General features: G+C 37.7%; 1 protein-coding gene across 2 annotated transcripts in view; it reads left to right on the forward strand.

The window, feature by feature from the left end:
• The window catches only part of LOC110856742 (complexin), a 51,605-nt gene that overhangs the window by 15,721 nt on the left and 14,533 nt on the right, over positions 1–21,351 (forward strand). Inside the window, exon 2 of one of the 2 annotated variants that reach the window (XM_022105275.2) lies at positions 8,046–8,142. In XM_022105275.2, the coding sequence (XP_021960967.1) occupies positions 8,088–8,142 (55 nt within the window). In that variant the 5' untranslated portion in view covers positions 8,046–8,087. Of the gene's footprint in view, positions 1–8,045; positions 8,143–19,318; positions 19,584–21,351 lie in introns of those variants that run through there. The other variant, XM_022105276.2, reaches the window with a different exon arrangement.

Genomic DNA, 21,351 nt, shown 5'->3' on the forward strand with positions numbered 1-21,351 from the left:
GGCTGGGCTCAGGGTAATTTTCCCATAAAAAAGGAGAAGGAGAAAGGTGCATCATACATCCATCCATAAGTGGACTACTTTTATTCGTATGGAAATTTTTATACGGAGAAATTTCCGGTGGGATTATGGATGGATTTTTTTTTATTTTTGGGAAAAAAAATCTCAATTTCTTTACGTGGAATTTAGTAGTTTGAAATTGAAATTCCACATAAGCAGAGGACGGATTTTTGGGGAAAAATTATTTCAATTTATTTACGTCCGTGGTCCACCTTTTTACCTTCTTTGGCCAGTGAAATTGAAATTATGAGCAGAGCGCGGATGTAAATTTATTTTCAAGAATGTCATAAATTTTTTTCCAAAATTTATTTATGTTTTGTAAATATTTAAACAATGTATCAGAAAAAAATCCATATTTAAAAATACAAATTATGCGAAAATGTTGCTTTTCATGAATTTTTCACAAATATTTTGGGATTTGTTTTGGTAAATATTTTCCGGTTTTTTGTAATTACATATCTGCCCTGTTATTATGAGAGTTTCGTTAAAAAATACAAATTTTGCTTTTAAGTTTTTGTCGTACAAATTTCGTAAATATATATCCGGTCTGTGATCCTGAAAGGAGATTCAATTCAGTAAAAGAAAATCCAGGATTGGTCACGTATGCAGCTTTCAGTGAGTCATTGAGTCAGTAAGTCATATTTTTCTGTGGGTATCGTCCCGGTGAAAGTAAATCCGGATGATACAAGAGAAATAAATAAGCTGACAAGGAACTCACGTACGGATGTGGAGACCTTATTATGTTTTTCGCACATATTTCGTACACATTTTTTGAAAATATTTCCTCGATTTTTCGTAAATACATATGTGTATCGGCTCCGTGATTATGACAGATTTATTTAAAAAATTCAAATTTTATTTTTAAGGTTATTTTTTCATCGATACCTTTTCGTAAATATCTTAGCGATTTTTGGTAAAAATTGAGGTTTTTGTAAATACATATCCGCCCTGTGATTATGAGAGACCTTTTTGTAAATATCGTTTTCGTAAATACATATCCGCCCTGTGATTATGAGAGACCTTTTCGTAAATATCGTTTTCGTAAATACATATCCGCCCTGTGATTATGAGAGACCTTTTCGTAAATATCGTTTTCGTAAATACATATCCGCCCTGTGATTATGAGAGACCTTTTTGTAAATATCGTTTTCGTAAATACATATCCGCCCTGTGATTATGAGAGACCTTTTCGTAAATATCGTTTTCGTAAATACATATCCGCCCTGTGATTATGAGAGACCTTTTCGTAAATATCGTTTTCGTAAATACATATCCGCCCTGTGATTATGAGAGATACATTCAATTTTTTTTACATATTTGGAAAATATTTTATTCATGTAAATATTTTTTGGAAATGCATACATATCCGCCCTGTGATTACGAGATATTCAATTCAGTCAAAAGAAAATCCGGGATTGGTCACGTATGTGGCTTTCATTGAGTCAGTAAGTCATATTTTTCGGTGGGTATCGTCTCAGTGAAAGTAAATCCGGCAGATACAAGAGACCTTTATAAGCTGACAAGGAACGTACGGATGTGGGGACCTTATTATGTTTTCTATGTATGGAAAATAGAGTCTCAATCTGAGCGGATTTTCTGGAGAGAAATAAATATGATAAAATAGAAGATGTGAAACGCAATCTGTTTCTTTCTTTTTGAGATGAAATCAGTCGGATTACGTATAATTGGAACATGTCAAATTTGAATGTCTTGTTTTTTTGGAGTATTTTTCACAATTTGATATATTTTTATGTAAAGAAAGTAAGAAATTCGGTCCGAAATGTACTTATTTTCTTTCGAAAAGTGGGAAAAATGATTGAAAATTATGCATTTCGAGTGAAAAAATCTTATTAGCTTCGTAACGGGTTTGGACAGATTTGGGGTAAATTAAGGTAGTCAGGGGCAATGTGAGATAAAGCGCCAAGTTCAAATTGTAGCACACACATTATGCCTAAAGATCGTTTAAAGTATGAATTTATTGATTCTTAAAGAATCAAAATACACAAAAATTTCAAATTTATCCAGAGAAAATGTTCTGCAGACAAATTTTCCAATGCAAATGACTAATTTGTATGAAAATAATTGCAAAATTTTTGCGAATTTTGCATTTTGCAAAACTCCTACAGTAAATTAAGAAGGAAAAGCACTTTTTCTTTCTTCCATAAAGATAATAAATAAGACGTGGCAGAAATGCTATTAATAATTTGGGAAATCTGTCACGTAAAAACCCGTCAAGTAAGGTTTTAGTGGGGGAAAAGCGATGCATTTTCCACTCGGAGGAGGAAGAGCGAGTCCTTGCAATAAGTGCTCTCATTGCAAGATTGGCAGTGAATCATTCCCGGATAAAGCCTACATAATTCCCGTTTCTGCAACGTTTGCTAACTTGTCGGATAACGTTATTGATCCGTAAGCCACTTCTGTAAGAGAGAGAGAGAAGAGAAGTAGAACTCGCTCAGACACCGTATTCACTTAAAGCTAGTCTGCTCTCTCACCCGACTTGCTACACCACGTGGGAAAAATTAGTGCAAGAAATTGTTTCTTTTGAAGGCATAATTTCCACCAGAATCAGGTAAAGCCAGCTTTTCTATGCTATACCAGTGTTTAAAACCACGTGGAAAAAGTTAGTGCAAGAAATTGTTTCTTTTTTGCACAGTTTTTTGCAGGAGTTAGAGGAATGTATGAAATAAGCGCCATCTGGCGGGACAATTTCTACAATTATGTATAACAATTAAGTTCAGTAATTAAGTCTGGCAATTAAGTCTAGTAATTAAAACTAGTAATTAAGTCTAGTAATTTAGTCTAATATAAAGGGTGACCCACTAAATAGCGCTAATTTCTTGCAGTGCAGTGCAACAAATTTGGAAAGCGTATAAGAAACTAAATAGTGCCATCGTTACTTTTTAAATCAAGAGAAAAATAATATCATATACTCACTATATGATATGCATTTTAATAAGTTTTACATACACGTGGTCACAAAACGGATTCTGGGTTGGTAAGACTTTATTTTAGTAAGAAACCCAACTTTTTTACAATTTTCACTTTCCATAGATTCATGAAAAGTTTTAAAAACTTTAAAAAATATTAGACATAAATGTGGGGTATTTATAATTAAGTGTTTAAGTTTGTGCCGCCGGGAGTGGTATACATAAATTTAAATGTTCTTAATGGCACTGGAATAAATTCAATTTTACCAAGATCTTGGTGGACAATTTGAACCCAAAATATCGGTATACAACACGTGACTATTTTCAATTTTTCATAAATATTCTGTATCATTTAAGTAAATTGCCTTGCTAAAATTCGAAGAAATTTAAATTTAGCCACCTAATTTTCACGGGAATAAATATTGTACTGTAAAGCTTATCTAAAATGAGCCTTTCTCATTTACATAATATCGAAGAAATCTGTATACTCCACGTGCAGTTTTTTCAGAAATTTTCTTCTAAGAAATCGACCAAATTTTCACTGAATTTATACACAAAGTTTACATACTTTCTTTCACTTAAAATATTAAATGGATACGACTTTCTTTTCTCTAATCTACATTAAATCTAGAAACCGGTAGGCGCCACGTGACGCTTCTGTTGCAGCAAAATTTCCTAAAAAAAATTCTACAAAATTTCCTCCTAAAAATTCATCGACCAAATTTTCACCGAATTTATGCCCAAAGTTTGCATACTTTCTCTCTTGCTTAAAATATTGACTTTCTTTTCTCTAATCTACATTAAATTTAGAAACCGGTACACCCCACGTGACACTTTTGTTACAGCAAAATTTTGAAAATCCCGTAAAATTTCCTTCTAAAAATTCATCGACCTAATTTTCACCGAATTTATGTCCAAAGTTTGCATACTTTCTCTCTCGTTTAAAATATTGAACGGATACTAGAGTCTCTCCCTCATTTGCATAATATGCATGCACCCAGCGAACGAGCGAGGGAAAGCAGGCTGAAAGATTAATCCAGGTGAAAGTCGGATACGAGGAGAGGGGAAATAACAAGCTGACTGTAAGCTGGGCTGTCGTGTATGCAAATTTGATGGGAGAAAGCACACACACATACATGCGATTAAACTCTGAACGAGGAAAATACACATGTCCAGTTTTGTAATATTGATGTGTTAAATAAGTTCATGTTTTTCGGAATGGCGGGAATTTTGAGAAATTAAATAAACATGGGTGTACGAAACACCGTATTTACAACCATTTTATCTTGTCTGTGTTGGCGGAGATGTGTTTTAAGGGGAAATTTACATGGCAAAATTTTGCGTATAAATTTTTAGGCAAAATTTTGACATTAATTTTGCACGGGTCGTTGATTTGTTTCGAATCCAGGTATAAATTTTGTATTTACAGTATTTGCGGGAATTTTGAAAAATAAACTAAATTTGTGTGAAACGCTGTATTTGAAACTATTTTTTGGAAAGCTACGCTTTGCTATTCTAATGTAAAATTTTGAAATATGAATTTTACCCGGGTGTCAATTTTGTTTCGCGACCTGGTAAAAATATAAGTTTGTTACGTGAAATATTGGCGGGAATTTGGAAAAATTAAGTACAAAATGTATGAAACGCTGTATTTATAGCCATTAATGTAACAAAACTCGATTTGTTTTGACGGAGATGCACTTATTTTTAGTGAAAAATTTTGCACGAAATTGTACATTGCAAAGTTTGTACAAAAATTGCACTTTAACATTAATTCCCTCTCTCTCTCTCTCTCTTTAAAGCGGGTGCATCCTCCTGCATGTGGTTAATGGTATGAATTGGCACTTTCTGGGCTAAATAATGACGGCGCTTGATGAGTTTCCCACGTCTCTGGAAATATCCATGTGTCGCCCACTTAACCCATTTTCCCCTAATTTAATCTCCTCTCCGGAAACTCATCATCTTGACTTTAATGACAACCAGGGTTTCTGACAAGCAGGGTTGGGACAATCCACGTCAGAGTGTGATTTACTGTGAAATATGTGATTTCTGTGATTATGCAGTAACTTTCTGTAACATAGTTTTAGATAAAAACCAGCTTGATGTTCCGATTCGCCACAAAATTCTGAGCATTTTCGAAAAGTGGTTAAACTCACTTTGTTATTTTATGTGATTTTTGGGAAATATGTGATTTGCTGGATTTCTGTGAATATGCTGGACAACTTTTTTAATACGCTTTTTAGCTTAAGATCAGCTTCATTTCTGGATTGGGCATAAAATTCTAGGCATTTGACTACCGTGATTACAATTTCATTTTGAGGTCTGTGATTTACTGTGAAATATGTGATTTTTATGAGCTCTGTGATTATGGGACAACTTTTTTAATACGCTTTTTAGCTCAGGACCAGCTTGATATTCCAATTAGGCATAAAATTCTGCCATTTTTCGTACGCGAATCGACCAACTTTCACCTTTAACATTCAAATCTAATGCAGCCTGTACGTTTGTCCAAATCGGGTAGAAAAGTGGTCAGAATTTCGTGCTGAATCCGAATTTCAAGTTGGTCTCATCCTAGAACGTATTTTAACCATGTTGTCTCACTTTCCCCTCAGTGATATCAGTGAAATCACGGTTTGCGAATCAATCACGGGGTGTGAAAATAACAAAAATCACACCTAAATTAATTTACACAGTTCTCCAAACCCTGGACGAGCCAGCAAAACTTTATAAAAAAAGAATTCCCGTTCCACACATCATAATCATCATCCTATTCCCAACTTAATTACAAAACCTATCAGTGCATTACGTTACATGACATGCAACGAAACATAATGGCCCGAGTCAAAAGGGTGTGGTTTCATAAACTCTCAAAATTTCAGGGTTACTGGACCAAGTGAAAATTGAAAAACAAATTCTGTTCGGCGATAAACACAAATTTTATCAAGCTTTATCAAAATTTTGACAAAGTTGCAAATTAAACGAATACAATTTGTGCAAATTTTACCAAGTTTTAACAAAATTGCAAATTAGATACATACAATTCGTGCAAATTTTAACAAATTTTGACAAAATAGCAAATTGCATACAGTCAATTAGTGCAAATTCCACATTATAGATCTGACTTTACAATGCAAACTTTCAACCCAGACGGACTTACATGTCGTCCACATAAGACCTTCATTTTGGACTAAGAGATTGAAAAGTTATGTGTAGCTCATCTAATCTCCTCCACACCCACTTTTATTTACATGCAGTCAAGCCCATAATAATTGGGCAAGGTGGGAAAACAGCGTTAATTTCATTCCTCTCTCGCTCTTATCTCGGCACGTTTACGCTCGAGGAGCTCGCGAGTTTAGAGACCTCATTAAATTAATTTACAAAGCTCTCCCTGATTACAAACATTTGATGAATTTTCTCTTCTCCGAAACGACATGTGCGGGAGGAGAGAGTGACGACTTATTTTTACCCGATCATTTTCATTTTATTACAAAACTTGAGACCCAAAATTGATAAAACTTCTCAATTTCGCCTTTAAAATAATTTTTCCTAAGCTTAAAACCTCATCCACATCTCGACCTAGCTGCACCGTTTCTGTACCAAATTCATTTGCATTTGGTCATGCTTTTTTAAAATTTGTAGCCAAATTGATTACCAATTTTGAAAATTAATCTATTACATGATCAGTAAAAATAAATTCAAATTTAAAAAATTTGTTGAAATTTTGGAAGCCTTAACTGAAAATCTTGCCAACTTAGCTGGACACCTTGGTAACTCACCTAGCTGGACTTTAAAGTAGCTCAAGAATGTGAATTTCCTTCTCGAATTTAATCATTATTTTTAACACCACGTGTAAATCCCTTCGTTAAAAAGTTTTAATGAACCATGAAGTTTTCAAACGCGTTCCGAAGAACGAACAAATGTTTTAAGTTTCTCTTTGTAAACTCGCATTACGAAGGAACGTACCTCGATTGCGAGCTCAATTCTCGCGTGGTTGCTTAAACTAAAAGAAGAAAACCTGCTGCGAAATGTTTATTACGATTGAATCGAATTGCGACACATTGTTGTTACTTTGCTCACTAATGGTGCAGGTGGTGGCGCCAGGCAGGCGCCGCGGAAATGGTGGGGACGGTAAAAAAAATTGCGGTAGGGAATTGCAAAGAATGAACGTGTGTTCCATCTTAGGAAATAATTTGTGAAATGATGGGGTAAATTTGGGAACAAAAGGGCGACAATTTTGTATCAAAATTTTTGAAAGACTTGGAAACTAAATTTTAGGAATTTAATAAGATTAGAGGGATAAAAAAATCCCGATGTTTCATTTCTTGCACATTTTCAGCATGCTTACGCTGAACTGCAAAAACTGCAACAAATAAGCGCCACGTAGAGGGTCACGTTTTATGCTAGACTTATTTATCAGCTAGATGGCGCTTATTTTTCGCATTTCTTACACTATAGCAAAAAAATATAAGCGAAAATAAATATCGTATTTTCGTTTTCAATTTCTTGGGGTTTTTATGCATAGCACTTCACCGCAAAAAAACTGCAAAAGAATAGGCGCTTGTAGCAGTTCAGCATTTGTCATAGACTTAATTGTAAGGATTGTCCGCTACGTGGCGCTTATTTTTTGCTTATTTTTTGCTTATTTTTTGCTTATTTTTTGCTTATTTTTTGCGTAATTTTGCTTATTTTTGTCTTTCACTCCTGCACAATTTGTTGCAGTAATTTCTTGCAAGTGATGTTTTTCATATAAAAATATGCCCCCGGTTCCCCCCACTTCCGCGGGCCTTGATTCTTCCCCCTGAGTAACTTGTTAATACTGCCAGAACGGAGAAAAATGTGGGCGAAGAGGGGAAACCATCATTCTTTTTTTTACTCTCACTACTTTCTCCCCAGTGCTTTCTCTTCCTCCAAAACGGGGGATTTATTTTGCTTGGCTGACTAACAATAATGCCTCTTCTTCGTCTCGCTAAATCAATTAGAATCCAGTTCAAATTAGAGATTAATGCGAAGAAAGGAGGAGAAAGTAATCGAATCAAATTTTTATTTTTCTTTCCCTTGCAGAGTTTTTCCTAGCGTGTTGAGAAGCTATCAAGGGGAGTCAAGATGGCAGCCTTCGTGGCCAAACAAATGGTCGGCAATAAGCTGAACGCCGTTAAAGGTGAGTACAAAATATTGTGTTATTTTCATACTTTTTGCATGTAAGGAATTCATATGGGGCAAGTTGAGACAGGTATGAAAAAGAGAAAGTTATTTGTGTGGATGTTAATCAACTTGCGCCAATGGCGTAACTATGGCGCAGGTTAGCGACCAAGTGAGACGATTTGGGGGAAATACTTTGTAAAAATGCGGTATTTCAAGCTCAGGTTTTGGATTTCTGGGGGGGGGATGTTACAACCAAAAAAGAGGAAAGTTTACATGGTGAAAGCAAACTAAAATTCGAAATAACATTTTTTTAAATTAAATTTTCCTAGCTGTCAAAATATCGTATTTTCAGAATTTTTTAAAAATACAGTGAGACAATTTACGCAGTCATTGGTAACTTTGTAAAATCTGTAGGTTTTTAGGATAATTTTCATATTTGTGAGTTGCTTTTGCATCAAATTTTGTAAAAGCCTGTAAGTTTACGTAATTTTACAGTGTTACCAAGCCCCGCGTGAATTGGCTTACTCTATTTTTAAGAAAAAATCGTGAAAATTCAGTATTTGGGGAGCAATAAAACGTAAATTTCTTTAAAAAAATGTATTGTATTTTGGTATGACTGCTCCCGTCAGGATGTAGATTCTCGTCTTTTTATGGGTTTAACTGGTCCCCTGGAAATTGAAATCGTGGGAAGAATAGAGCTGAAAATAGGGTATTTTGACCAGTATTTTGGCCACCTTTGAGTTAAGGGTGTTACTTAAGAAACATATGTCGGGGGTAAAGTGAGACCCTGTTTTTTCTGTCTTTCTCTTCGATCCCATCCTCTAGTCGTCGCTTTTGTTGACTATTTACATTTGACAAATTGGCATCATCTCTCTCTCTCCATCGTGTATACACTTTCCCCGAGGGAGCAAATAAATAGCTTTCCTGCTTTCTCTTTCGTACGTTCGTTAAAAAAAGTCAGACCCCCCGAATTGAATTACACAATTAAAAATCTCTCTCTGTGAAAATAAAGCTATATTTACATAGAAAGCTCTCAAGCTGGGTGGTGGAGTGATGATAGGAAAAATAATGGCAAAGACGGCGGAAACAGGGCGGGGACAATATTGAGAAAAAAATAAGAGAGTTTGATGGGAAACATCGCAAATTTCTGGGATTCTAAAAATAGTAGGAGAAAATTGAGAGCCTGTTGTTCAGGGAAAAACTGCAAACATTTAAGCGAGATTGATTGCAAAAATCTCAAATTTCTCGTCGTTCCCCAGATTGCAAATTTGTTAACCGTGAGAAAATTTAGGACCTTGTGAGGGACATTATTGCAAACATTTTAGCGACTTTGACTACAATAAGTAATCGCTGATGTCTAGAAATTGTGCGAACGATAACACAATTGCAAATTTTTAGCAAAACCGAACGGTTTTAAGACTTATAGGATTGCAAAAATCCGAAATGTTTCATTGTTCGCCGGGTTGCAAGAATTCCAAGGATAAATCCCAAGCGTATAAATATTATGGGGAACAAAATTGCAAAAGATTTAGCGAGTTGGACAGATTAATCCCAAATTTCTCGTTATTCCCCAGTTCGTAAATAGGAAATCCAAAGGCTGCGTGGACCATGATTGCAATTTATTTTAGCAAAGTTGAACAGTAGGATTACAAAATCGCACGTTTCATTTCTCATTGTTCCCACACCCATTTCCGCGGCGGGGACCTGGAATTTCCGTCAGTAACTTGATCCCCTCACACTCCATCAGTCGTCCGGATCGTTAAAACCTTTCCTCTCTCGAAACATTGTGTCCAGGAGGAGATTATTTCGCACAAAGTTGATAATGGCGCTGCTGCCAACAATCTGTGTGCCGTGCAAAAAGCGAGGATTTAATCCAGTTCGTTAAAGCTCTCAAAGTGATTACGCTCTGAGCGAGTGAACGACAAAATGTGACACAAAGAGGAAATTGAGATCGTTCTTGACCAACATTCGATTCGGGTGGAGAGGAAATTACGCAGGTTTCGTGATGACCAGAGGGCGGATATATTTATTGCCAGATTTTTCATTTGATGACGAGCGACGGTCAAACTTTGTGGGTTTGTTGGATAGATTGCAAAAATTTCAAAATATTTTTACGTATTGGAATATATTTCTTGGTTTTCAGACATACATAAATATTGATGGGATTATTCGAAAATGTAGGAATCTTTGCATATTTTTGCAAAAATAAAAAAAAAATGTAAATTTATCACAGATGGGAAACGAACTTTTTTCTTATAGAAATTAGACCACAAAAAACCAGCAGATTAAATTCGAAAATAAATTTTCAATTTTTCTATTATTTTTCTACATAATTCGTAAATATTTTGGCATTTTTAACAAATTAAAAGACATTTATTATTGTTACAAGAAATTAGACAAAAATTGTTACAAAAACTCGAAAGCATTGTGTATATTCAGAAATATAATTTTTTCTAAAATTATTATTTTTATGTTTTTTTCATAAATATTTCGTAAATATTTTGGCGTTTTTTGTAAATATTAAATGAGTATTTCCGAGATTTTTCCCTAAATATATAGCCGTCCTGTGTTCATGAAATCCGAGTTGTAGTAGTGATACCGAATTGTTAGGTTTGTTTTGTCCAATTATTTTGAGAATCAGCGTGTTTCGATACAGGACGAAAAATAATAATGTTTCATTTGATCTCTGTTCTCACCTGTTGTTTTGGTGGCAAGAAAATAAATATGCTCGGGGGAGGATATCGTAACGAACAGGGTTTCCTCGTGGGGATTTTATAGCCGGAATAACGGGCGAGCTCAGGCGTGAATATTGCGCGAGTAGGAATGTGTTCGGAAAAAATGCGATCTGTGACTCATATAAAAACAAATTTACTTCTGAACGATTAAATAATTTTTTTCAAAATTCGTGTTTTGTTCTGTTTATAGAGAAAAAACAAAAGAAGTTTTTGTTCAGACAAAATTAGCTTTGTTTTGAAATTTTTCTGTCTATTTTGCTTTAATTTAACAACTTTTCCTTGTTTATTTTGTATTTTTTTTGTTTTAGTTTGTCTATAATGTGAAAGCAACCGGAAACAAAATAAAAGAAAGTTGAAATAAACAATAAAGAATTGTAGCCCTAACTAATATGAATTCTCAGAATCAAAAATAAATACTAGATGGCTAAAGGTTACACAAGTATAGCTCAGTGGACAGAGTGACCCTAAGAAAATGGGAAGTCATGGGTTCGAATCCCACCGCGGAAACCTATTTTTTTTTAGCTATTTCCGATTTCCTATGTCTCAATATGAAGCCAAGTATCACCTTTCCCCCGTCCAATCGATCAACCTATAAATTTCCGAAACCCTGTCAACAATCCCCTCTCTTACGTTACGAAATACTAATCCAAATTCAATCACTATTATGTGACGCAAATGTCTCTCTCTGGCTCATTCCAATAGAAAGATAATAAAAGGCACGCATGTTTTCCTCCCATTATTTCGCCATGAATAGGACCACGGCAAGAATGTACTTTCTCTTTTTGTACAAAGGAGAACATTGTCATCGTCCCGAAACTTTTTTGCCTGGTAAGAAATTGTTCTTTTTTTCCTTCTCAATTGGAGAAAGTGAGGAAGGAAAGTTTGTTGTAATTGTGTACTTATTTGTTCGTGAGTACAATACATGGGACCAGTGGCCACGGGGGGACAGGGGGACAATGTCCCCACGGTTGTTCGATGTCGCCATCATCTCCCATCTTATATAAACCCCTATCCTCCAATGTTAATGTCCCCACATGTCCCCACCCCTTCCGCGGCCACTGTATCCAACGTAACGTAACGAAACACAGGAGAAAGTTGGGAAATTGTGCGGTTTGAAAAAGTGAAGCTGGACCAAAGGGAAGAAAATTTAGCACCCGAGTGAAACATTATTTATGGAGCGGCACGTATCGTATTTTTAAGACCGTGATCGAGTGAGCCACGTGTCGTAAAGGAGGCCTTGATTTATGACGGAAGGAGGGGAAAGGTCACCGGTAGTAAAGGATCTGATGGATGGTTTGAGGGTCCATAATTTTTGGAGGAATTGTTTCTCGAGGTGTTTCGTTTCCTGAGAGTTTGATACATTTGTTTCAGTGGAAAGAGAGAAAGGCAAGTAATTCAGGGTGCAAGAAACTGGGAGAAAGTGGTAGAAATAAGCGCCATCTAGCCACGTGTTGTATGAACTGTTTTCAGTGGTGGAGTTTCTTGCGCCTTGCATTTCTTGCAGTTTAAAATATTTACTCTAATGAAATCACTTTCTAACACTTATTTCTGAAAAGTGGTGACCCGAAAACTGTTTTCCCCCTTTTTATAAAAACTGAAAACACATAATCTGTCCGACTTTCACCTAACCGAGGATTTTTTATTTAGCTTTCACCAAGCTTTTAGTCCGCTATTTATCCACAAAAGGATGCCCCCCTCCCTCCCAAAATCCAGACTACACGAGTTCCTACCCGCTGTGGAGAAAGCCTCGAAAACCAGGCACACTTTCACCACGACAGCCTTTACGTCATATCTATCTATCAGGATAAATATTACATAAATACAGTGTCTACAATCTCCACCAAACTTCCAAAGTGTATACAAAACTATGCAAGATTTTCGGAAATCAAAGCCCTCCTCCACTCCATTGTTTCTCTCTCATTCCTATGTATCATCACGATAGAAAATACTTGAGCGAAGTGGAATATTGATAAGGTCACAGCTTCCCGTCCCGCGTGGGTGGAAGAGAAGACTGTATTTATTTATCGACTATCGGAGAAAGTGAGAGAACGATAAGCCACCGACCGACCGACTTATTGTTGTCACTTTCACCACAGCAGTGAAGTGAGTCTGGCCATCATTTGTACTGCACAATCGTATCTCCACTACCACCACCACTGCTTCCGTCGGAGACAGATCAGACCCCGGCCCAAAATAGCCTCATGATTTGCGTCACCCTAAATAATCTCGTCTCATAATGTACGTACCCTTTTGATCCGTGTGCCATAAATCGACTTTCACCCGTACAATGGAGAGAGAGAGAAACCATACATACGCAAATTTAATTTAGGCGGTAATCACATGCATACCAAAGTCTGGTCTGGTCGGGCTGGGTTGGGTGACAGGTCATGAGAAGAGAAGAGTAGTGTCACGAGTTGTGAAGCCTCTTTGTCCTCTGGTTCGCTTTGATGGCGAGAGGACACAATGCACACACAAGGTCCTCGAGAATGTGGATGTGGATGGAGGACGAGGATGCTTCAGTCGCCGTGTGTATGGAGAGAAGGGTTTAACATGTGCTTTGAAGTAGTTAGAAGAGGTTATTTTTGGGTGAAAGTAATCAAGGAACAATTTTTGTAAAGAAAAAAATTGTTTAAGTTGGGGAAGGTTTGTAGGTTTGAAGGGAATTAAATGGGTGAAAGTTGTGGGGTGATGGGAGGGAAATGATTTTTTGGGTGAAAGTCAAGCTGAAATTTGGATTATTTCGAGAAATTTATTAACTGTGCCCATTTAAAGGTGAAAGTTGGGTTGAAATTTTGAAATGTCGTAAAAAGAATTTTTCCTTGGGAAAAGTAAATTCAAAAATTAGGATCATTTCGAAAAAATAAGGGTTTGGTTTTTTTTATCATTTAAATTAAAGGCGAAAGGTGTATCTAGTTAGAAGAAAACTAAATTTTTTGGTCAAAAATAAATAAATAAATTTGAATTATTTCAAAAAACTTAACTCTGCCCGTTTAAAACGAATTCAAGATGAAAATGTTTTTTTAGATTAAGGAAAAATTGAAATTTGGAACACTTTAACTTTGAATTTGTTTTAAACGAGTAGACTTTTTTTCTTTTTTGAAATAATGTAAATTTTTTGGTTAATTTCCACCCTAAAAATAAAAGCGAAAGCACCTGCTACACGCTTGCCCACAATTTTTTGGGGACTACAGCTTGACTCGGAAAACCGCACAATATTATTATTTATGCATTTCTGTCTTTTTTTGCGGGTGACATTTTTCTCCTTTCTGTCGTGTCATCGTTTGTTTGCATATATATGAAAATCAATTCGATCGCGAGGCGAGATTCAACGACCGAGACGTTGAAATATGTTCCCGGGAAAAATACTATTTGATGGATTCACTCTAATATTTTATGAGATAGACTGCATAACGGGGAAAGAAAAAAAGTGGTGCAAATTATGGGTTGATGTCAACTCGAGAGGCACACTTAGGACAGCGGTACTTTTCTTTCTCTTTCTTCCGGAGAAAGTAAAGTAACTACGGCTTTCACTCCGATGGTATAATCCAATTCTCGCTGGGAAGAAGAAGATAATAATGTTCTGCTTAAAAATTGACCAATTTCTCGACTTTTTTTAAGTGCTTCACTTACATAATGGGGTTCTCAGAGGAGGAACGTATTTTATTTCCTTAAATGAGGACAGAGGCGGGGAAAATATGGGATTTTGCGACTTCAGAGCTGTAATTTTGTCATTGTCTGGAGTGTTCCGTTTCATTTAAGGGTTTGGTGCATTTGTGTCAGTGGAAAGTGAGATATGGAAGGTGCAAGAAACTGGGAGAAAGTGCAAGAAATATGCACCATCAAGCCATTCAAATAATGAAGTATAGCGGCGGGAAGCAGTTTTTAAGCGCCTGGCATTTCTCGCAGGTCAAACTATTTAGATGCAAAAGAAACCACTTTCTTTCAGTTATTTCTTGCAAAATGTAACTTTCACCCACTGTTTCGTCTCTTGCGGGTTTTTTTTCACTAGAAAGCCATCAACGGAAGAAAAACTAGGTGCAAGAAACTGGGAGAAAGTGCAAGAAATAAGCACCATCTAACCATGCGCCGTTTGAAACATAGCGGTATTTTCTTGCTCATTGCATTTCTTGCGGGTCAAAGTGTTTAACTGCAAAAAAATCATTTTATTTCTTGCACTTGAAACACGGATCCGTTCGATTTCTGCAGTTGAGATGGCATTTTGCAGCCTAGAATGCTCAAGTGAAAGCTCACATTTCTTCAGAAGAAGATATCTTGCTTCTTGAAAATTGCTCGCCCCATTTTTTATTTAATTTCATCAGTAATTCTATCCCATGCGGGACGACGTGACAGGCCACGATAGACTCATATCTGAAAAAATGGTTGGTTGGTTGGTTGGTCCAAATGTCAAAATTGATTCGGTATAAATTGCTCCATCACATTTCACATTCATGACTTTCTCCTTGGAAAATTGACGTGATTTTTTTAACGGTTTCCGCTCTCCTTTTTTAAATTCTGCTGTCTTTTTAAAATATGTCTGTCGGTGAAAAGAGACACACCCGTTGACCTACTTTCTCCCCTTCAAGAAGAAGGAATGAAAGCAGGCAGGCAGGCACGCCACAGATAGAATGGCAACTAGGAGAACAGCTTGTTGAGAACAATGTGCAATTTTTTTGTCCTCTATTTCGCCGTTATTGCCTGCCTGCCTGCCCCCTTTAAGGTGATATTCATATATTACGTCATCAATAAATGGCGATTTTTAGACCATCCACCCACCAGGTTAACATTCCATTGTATAAGGGTTTTAAGGTTAAATTATTGTGTCTCAACTTTCCCTTCTTCCATGCATTCAATTGGCAATTTTGAAACGTGTCCATCTCCGCGCGTTTTAAAAAAATTAAGATTTCAGTGCATCTAAAAGTGGATATTATTTTGGTATATAAAATTTGAGAGGTTATATTTTTTTCTTACATGAGAAAATATTTTATTTAATGGTTTTGGTCTATTTCAAAATTGTGACCTCTTAACTTAACTCGTAAACTCTTTATTTTGAAATAATACATGAAAACATTTCAAATTGCCCCTTTGAATACAAGGAGCAAGGGAAAGTTGAAACATTACAATTCAAATTCAGCACCCGCATACAATGGAACCTTAAGGTTTCCATGGATACGATAGGCCACCAAAAACCCCAACAAAACCACCCACATTTTTAATTCCATAATGCATGAACGTTCCCTTCTATGGGCGACTTTCTCTTTGCAATTTCCTCCCCCTTTTTCATCTCACTACATACTCGCCCCGGCTTTGCTTTATGGCTGTCTCTCTCTCTCTCTCTGCGGCACAGAGACGTCAATGATGCCACAAAGCAGGATAATATTTTCAGTAAAGTCACTCGACTGCGAAATCGTGTTGATTGTGTGAAACGAAGCAGACCCAGGCGTCGTACAGATAAAGAGAAAGCGGCAGCGAGCGCGCCTTTTATTTGCACAAATGTTCTCCAGCTCCCAGTTCCGTGGTCAAAGTTCGTTTCATTTGGGAAAGAAAGTAAAGTAGGAAACGAGCGGAGAGGGAGAAAGAGAAGGTTCGGGATGAATTTGCATATGCATTGTTGTCCCATCCGTCTCGAGGAGGTGAAGGATTCATCACTAATTTACATGTAAGGAACATTCCTCCTCCGCGCGTTGGATGGAAAGGGAATTCCGTGCCAGGAAGAGAGATGCGTCAGTCGTGACAGGTAGGTGGGAAAAATGGGAGAAAGTAAGGAGAGAGTTGATTAACTTGGGGTCACGTGGGTGTTTCTGTTCAATCTTTTACGTCTGCGGTATATGATATGTGAGCCACATCGTTTCCAATACCAAGACAGGGATAGATACTGACATCAACAACTACAAGGAAAGGTATAGTTAGGGCTGGCATGTCAGGTTTACTAGGATAGGTACTGTAGAGGAAAGGGAGTAATTATTGAAATTGAAAATTGGGGTGGACGGTGAAACAGGATAGGATGTAAATAAGGAGATATTCAAACTATCTTAGGATTTGGCCAGACAATCCTATGCAGATTATCTGCCGGCACCGAACAGTAATTTGTATTTCCATACCAGTTCGTTCCACACTTTTTGCTGCATAATACAACTCAAGAGGAATCGAACTCTCGGCTTTTTGAGTCATGACACTGATGGTCAAGCCTCTAAGCCAAGACGTTTTTTGGTATGTAGCAAAATTTACGAGGTGGAGAAAGTCAGGGGAAGGTTTGATAGTAAGGAATTTCTTGTTTTTTGTCATATTTCTCATCGATTTTGCTACCGTAGTGGTAAAAGAAATGGGAGAAAGTGTGTTTTGGTTTGTCGGAGAATAGGGACATTTTGAGCACGTGGGTTTTCAACATGTTGCAAAAATACAAGGCCATTTAGGGAAACATTTCCCATGAATTTTTGTCCCGTGTTAGTAAAAAATTGGGAGAAAGTGTATATTTTTTATCGTATACTTTCTACCCACGTGGTTTCTTAGCATGTCTAAAAATCCTACGTGCTACTCAGCACTCCCACCCAGTACAAAAATTCGCCTTTAAACATATCCCATTTTTCCCTCTACTTATAAAGAAAATAAATACAAAAAACATTCTACTTTCTCCCTTCGCCTTTACCAAGAAAAGTTGAAAACACAGTACTTTCTCCCCTTCCGTTTTTCAAGGTTTTTCTTCCCAAAATTCGCTCACCCTGCCTGGGTCAACCATTCCTTTACATTGCCTACCATTCCATTTCCACGGAATGGATCTCATCCTCTGGTCGTGGTGGTGGTTCTGGTTCTGGTAGTGGTGGTGGTGGTGGTACATACATAGGTTCTTTGTGTGTGTGTGTCTAGCTAGTACTAGAATTACTGTTATGTAGAGAAAGTAGTGGCTGGCTGGCTGGCTGTCGGGAGAAAGGAGAAAGCAGCAGCAGAGAGCACAAGGCGAGCCTATTATGTAAGTGAGAGGTAAAAAGAGGGAGGGCAACCAGCACAACGGAATTCGTTCTACATTGATCGATGAAGATTTCGTGGTGGGGATTTACCATGAAGAGAGAAAGCACTTCTACGTACACGGATACTTCCGTGCTTTTGGCAAAGTTCCAAGAAATCAGCACCCACCATACACGGACGGCGGCCTTGCCCCGTTAGTGGTTCGCCTTGGCCTGCATCGTCCTCTCCCAGCTCGTCGTGACCACTTTGTCTCAAAATATGCAGCTTGTCGGGAGAAATTTCGCTCGGGAGGAGGAGGAGGAAATGAAGTTTTCCTTCTGGGTGACACAATCTGGAATGGAGTTTTGCTTCCTCTTCTTCTCCGATAAGAGAGAGATGAGAGGCTACACGTACGTATCTAAAAGTCAGATGTGAAGGTCACCCGAAGAACGCTAGCTTTCTCTTTTGGTGGGATGGGACGACGACTTTCTCCAGTAAAATTGCCATCATTACGGGCATCATCATCACTCCGTTATTAGAGAGGACGGGAGAGGACAGGGCTTGGACAGAGGTGGGGAAAGCACGGGGTGAAAGTGAGGAGTTGGTTGAGGCCGTGGTTTTGATTTCTGCTAGAAAGTTTTGATTTCGAGGGTATAAAAGACCTAGAAAAATAAGGTTCGATGAAAATATGACGGTTTTGCGTGGAATTTAATTTGTAAAATACTGAGACAATTCACGCAGGCTTTGGTAACATCGTAAAATCCGTAAATTGTGTAGACTTTCAAGCTTTTACAAAATTCTACGCCCATTTCGAACGAAAATTTTTGTAAATTTGGACATATCAACGGAATTTTTTTATTTTTTTAAGTTTTTTTTCCAAATACATTTTCACTTTCCAAAATAGTTTAAAGAACCATATATTTTGCCCAGCTCTGGTCATTCTCTCATCCTCCTCGTCCTCCTCACCGATAACTTTTTACGACGGTATTTTGTCCACATACATACTAACACACAATTGATTCGGCTATCCACTCCACTCAGGGAGCAGTATCGTTGCGTTGGGAAGAGTGAAATTTGCGAGGTGCTCAAGCTGATCTAAACCAGTTTACTTTCTGAGACACGCAGCGACTGTGAATTTTGTGAGACAGGAGGATTCTCTCTCCCACTGCATTACCGTCACCTCGAAGGCGTCGCGTTGGTCTGACACTTTCTCCACTTTCTCCACTTCTGGATTGGATTACCATGCATGCATGCGGGGACGGTTAGGGTTGAAATTAGGGGGTCTCGTCGTCCCATGAATTGTTACACATTAAATATTAATCAGGGTGAAATAATTTGGGGGAGAGGGAAATGAAATTAAATTGTGTGCATGGAGATTGGTCTTGATTTAAAATATGTGGCTGGGAAAGCTAGAGGAGAGAGGAGGAGTGTGATGCAGATGCGTACGAGTGAGTCGAATGTAGCCTCACCCGTTTGCCTGCTTTCTCTAATCCGGCCTCTAGTAGTCGGATAGGACTGGGAGAGAAAGTTGGGACATTGCGGACGCTGCGAATTTTCCATGAGACTCGATACTACCACGGCTACTACTACCACTTTCACCACCACGAACACAGTCCGTCCAGCCATATCAAGAAACAACGTGGTCGTCGTCTTTCAGCGTCGTTTTTCTTGACCCTTTTCTATTTATCCCCCCACCTCCCCTTAAACCTTTGCTTGACTACTTTCACCTCCAGAGAAGGAGACTACTCTACTGGCGTGATTTGAGGGAACATGGACTTTTTTGGTGAGTCTTGTCCCTCCCTTGCTAAGCTTTTGTGGGGGGTGGGTGAAATACTGGGGGGGAGTGGGCACAGTGTTGTTGTTTGGTAGAGGTACGAACAAATTTGGGGAGAGTTTACGCGGAGAAAGTGGTACGGGTTTTGTGAAGAAGTTATTGAGGGAACGTGAAAATTGTTTATTCTAAAAAAATGTAGTGAAAGCACAGTATTTTGAGAACTGATTTCCTCTGTTTTGGAACGACTGTTGCTTTCTCTGCGAGAATTTATGTGGAGAAAGCAGTACCCGATTGAAAGAATTAACAAAACGTCAAAGTCTTTTGTTTCTAAAAAACTATGGTGAAAGCGTAGTTTTTTTTTAGAATTACTTTCTTTCATCTTTGGTACGACTGTTGCTTTCTTTCTGAAACTTTACGTGGAGAAAGCAACACTGGTCTTGTGGCGACGTTTAGGAAATGTCAAAATCCTTCATTTTTATAAAAGAAAAAGGTGGTGAAAGCGTACAATTTTGGAGACGAAATTTCTTCACAAAAATAAAGCCCTACTTTCTCCCCGTTCCATTTCGTACCCCTGGAAATGCGAAACACGAAGCTCAAAATAGTACACATTTTCCCCCTCCCTACATATTTCACCAACCATTCCGCACTTTCTTCCCCAAACTGCTGTAATGTAATTGTTTTCCCCTATTTTTCACGTGTCTGCTTTCTCCCAAAACAATGTGACCTCTATTTATGTAGCTACCTAATAACTAAGTAAACACGTACGTGCCATCGTCGCTCACAGAAAGTGTGACTTTTTTCCGTGAGAGAAGAGACACGCCGTGTCATTATGGGCGATGTCATTAATAGGTTAGCGCCGTTTGGACGGTTGGACGGAATTTAAATGTGGGGTACGGATTACGCGGAATAGGAGCTCTTTGACTCCGTCGTCTTGAATTACTTATAAGTCTTTGGACTCCTAGTTTCTCAATCGATATTTTTACCCAAACGGTGGTCGGACCGACGAGGGGAGAAAGCAACCTCGTAGTAATTTTATACCTTGTCCGTTTACCACGAACAGCATGACGACGACCATTTAAAACGTGATGCCACTCACTCACTCACTACTTTCTCCAATATGCTATGTTCGTACATATGCAAAAGGAGAAAACAAAACAGGGAACGGAAACATCTCGTGAATTTCGCGGGATGGATTATTGTGTGGAAAAATAAGTAGTAGGAGTGGGATGGACAATGGAGGGGACGATTAGAATGTTAATGAAGGAAAAATTTTGGGATTTTAGGAAATTTGTACTGCTCGGAAATTTATAAATGAAAAAAAAACAGCCAGCAGAGACATCTCGTGAATTCACGGTTGTGCAAAAATTGGGCAATAAAGGGAAATGATTAGAATGTTAAAGCGTACTTTCATGGTTGTGGTTGGGTGGGTGGGATTTTAGGAAATTTATAGTGCTCGGAAATTTATTATGAGTACGAAGAGAAAAAAACAGCCAACAGGAATATCTCGTGGAGAAAGGAATTCGCAATTTGGTGTGCAAAAATGAGGAAAAGTAGGACATTCCTGGGAATGATTAGAATGTTAATGGAGTAAAATTTTATAGAGTTGGTTGTGGTGGGAGGCATTTTAGGAAATTTGTAGTGCTCGGAAATTTATATTGAATACTCGGACAGCAGGAAAATCTCGTGAAGAAAGGAATTCACAATATGGTGTGCAGAAATGAGGAAAAGTGGGACAATTGGGGGGAACGATTAGAATCATAATGTAGGAAATTTATAG

This window comes from Folsomia candida, unplaced genomic scaffold (genome assembly GCF_002217175.1).
Source record: "Folsomia candida strain VU population unplaced genomic scaffold, ASM221717v1 Fcan01_Sc017, whole genome shotgun sequence".
Classification (NCBI taxonomy): Eukaryota; Metazoa; Arthropoda; class Collembola; order Entomobryomorpha; family Isotomidae; genus Folsomia; species Folsomia candida.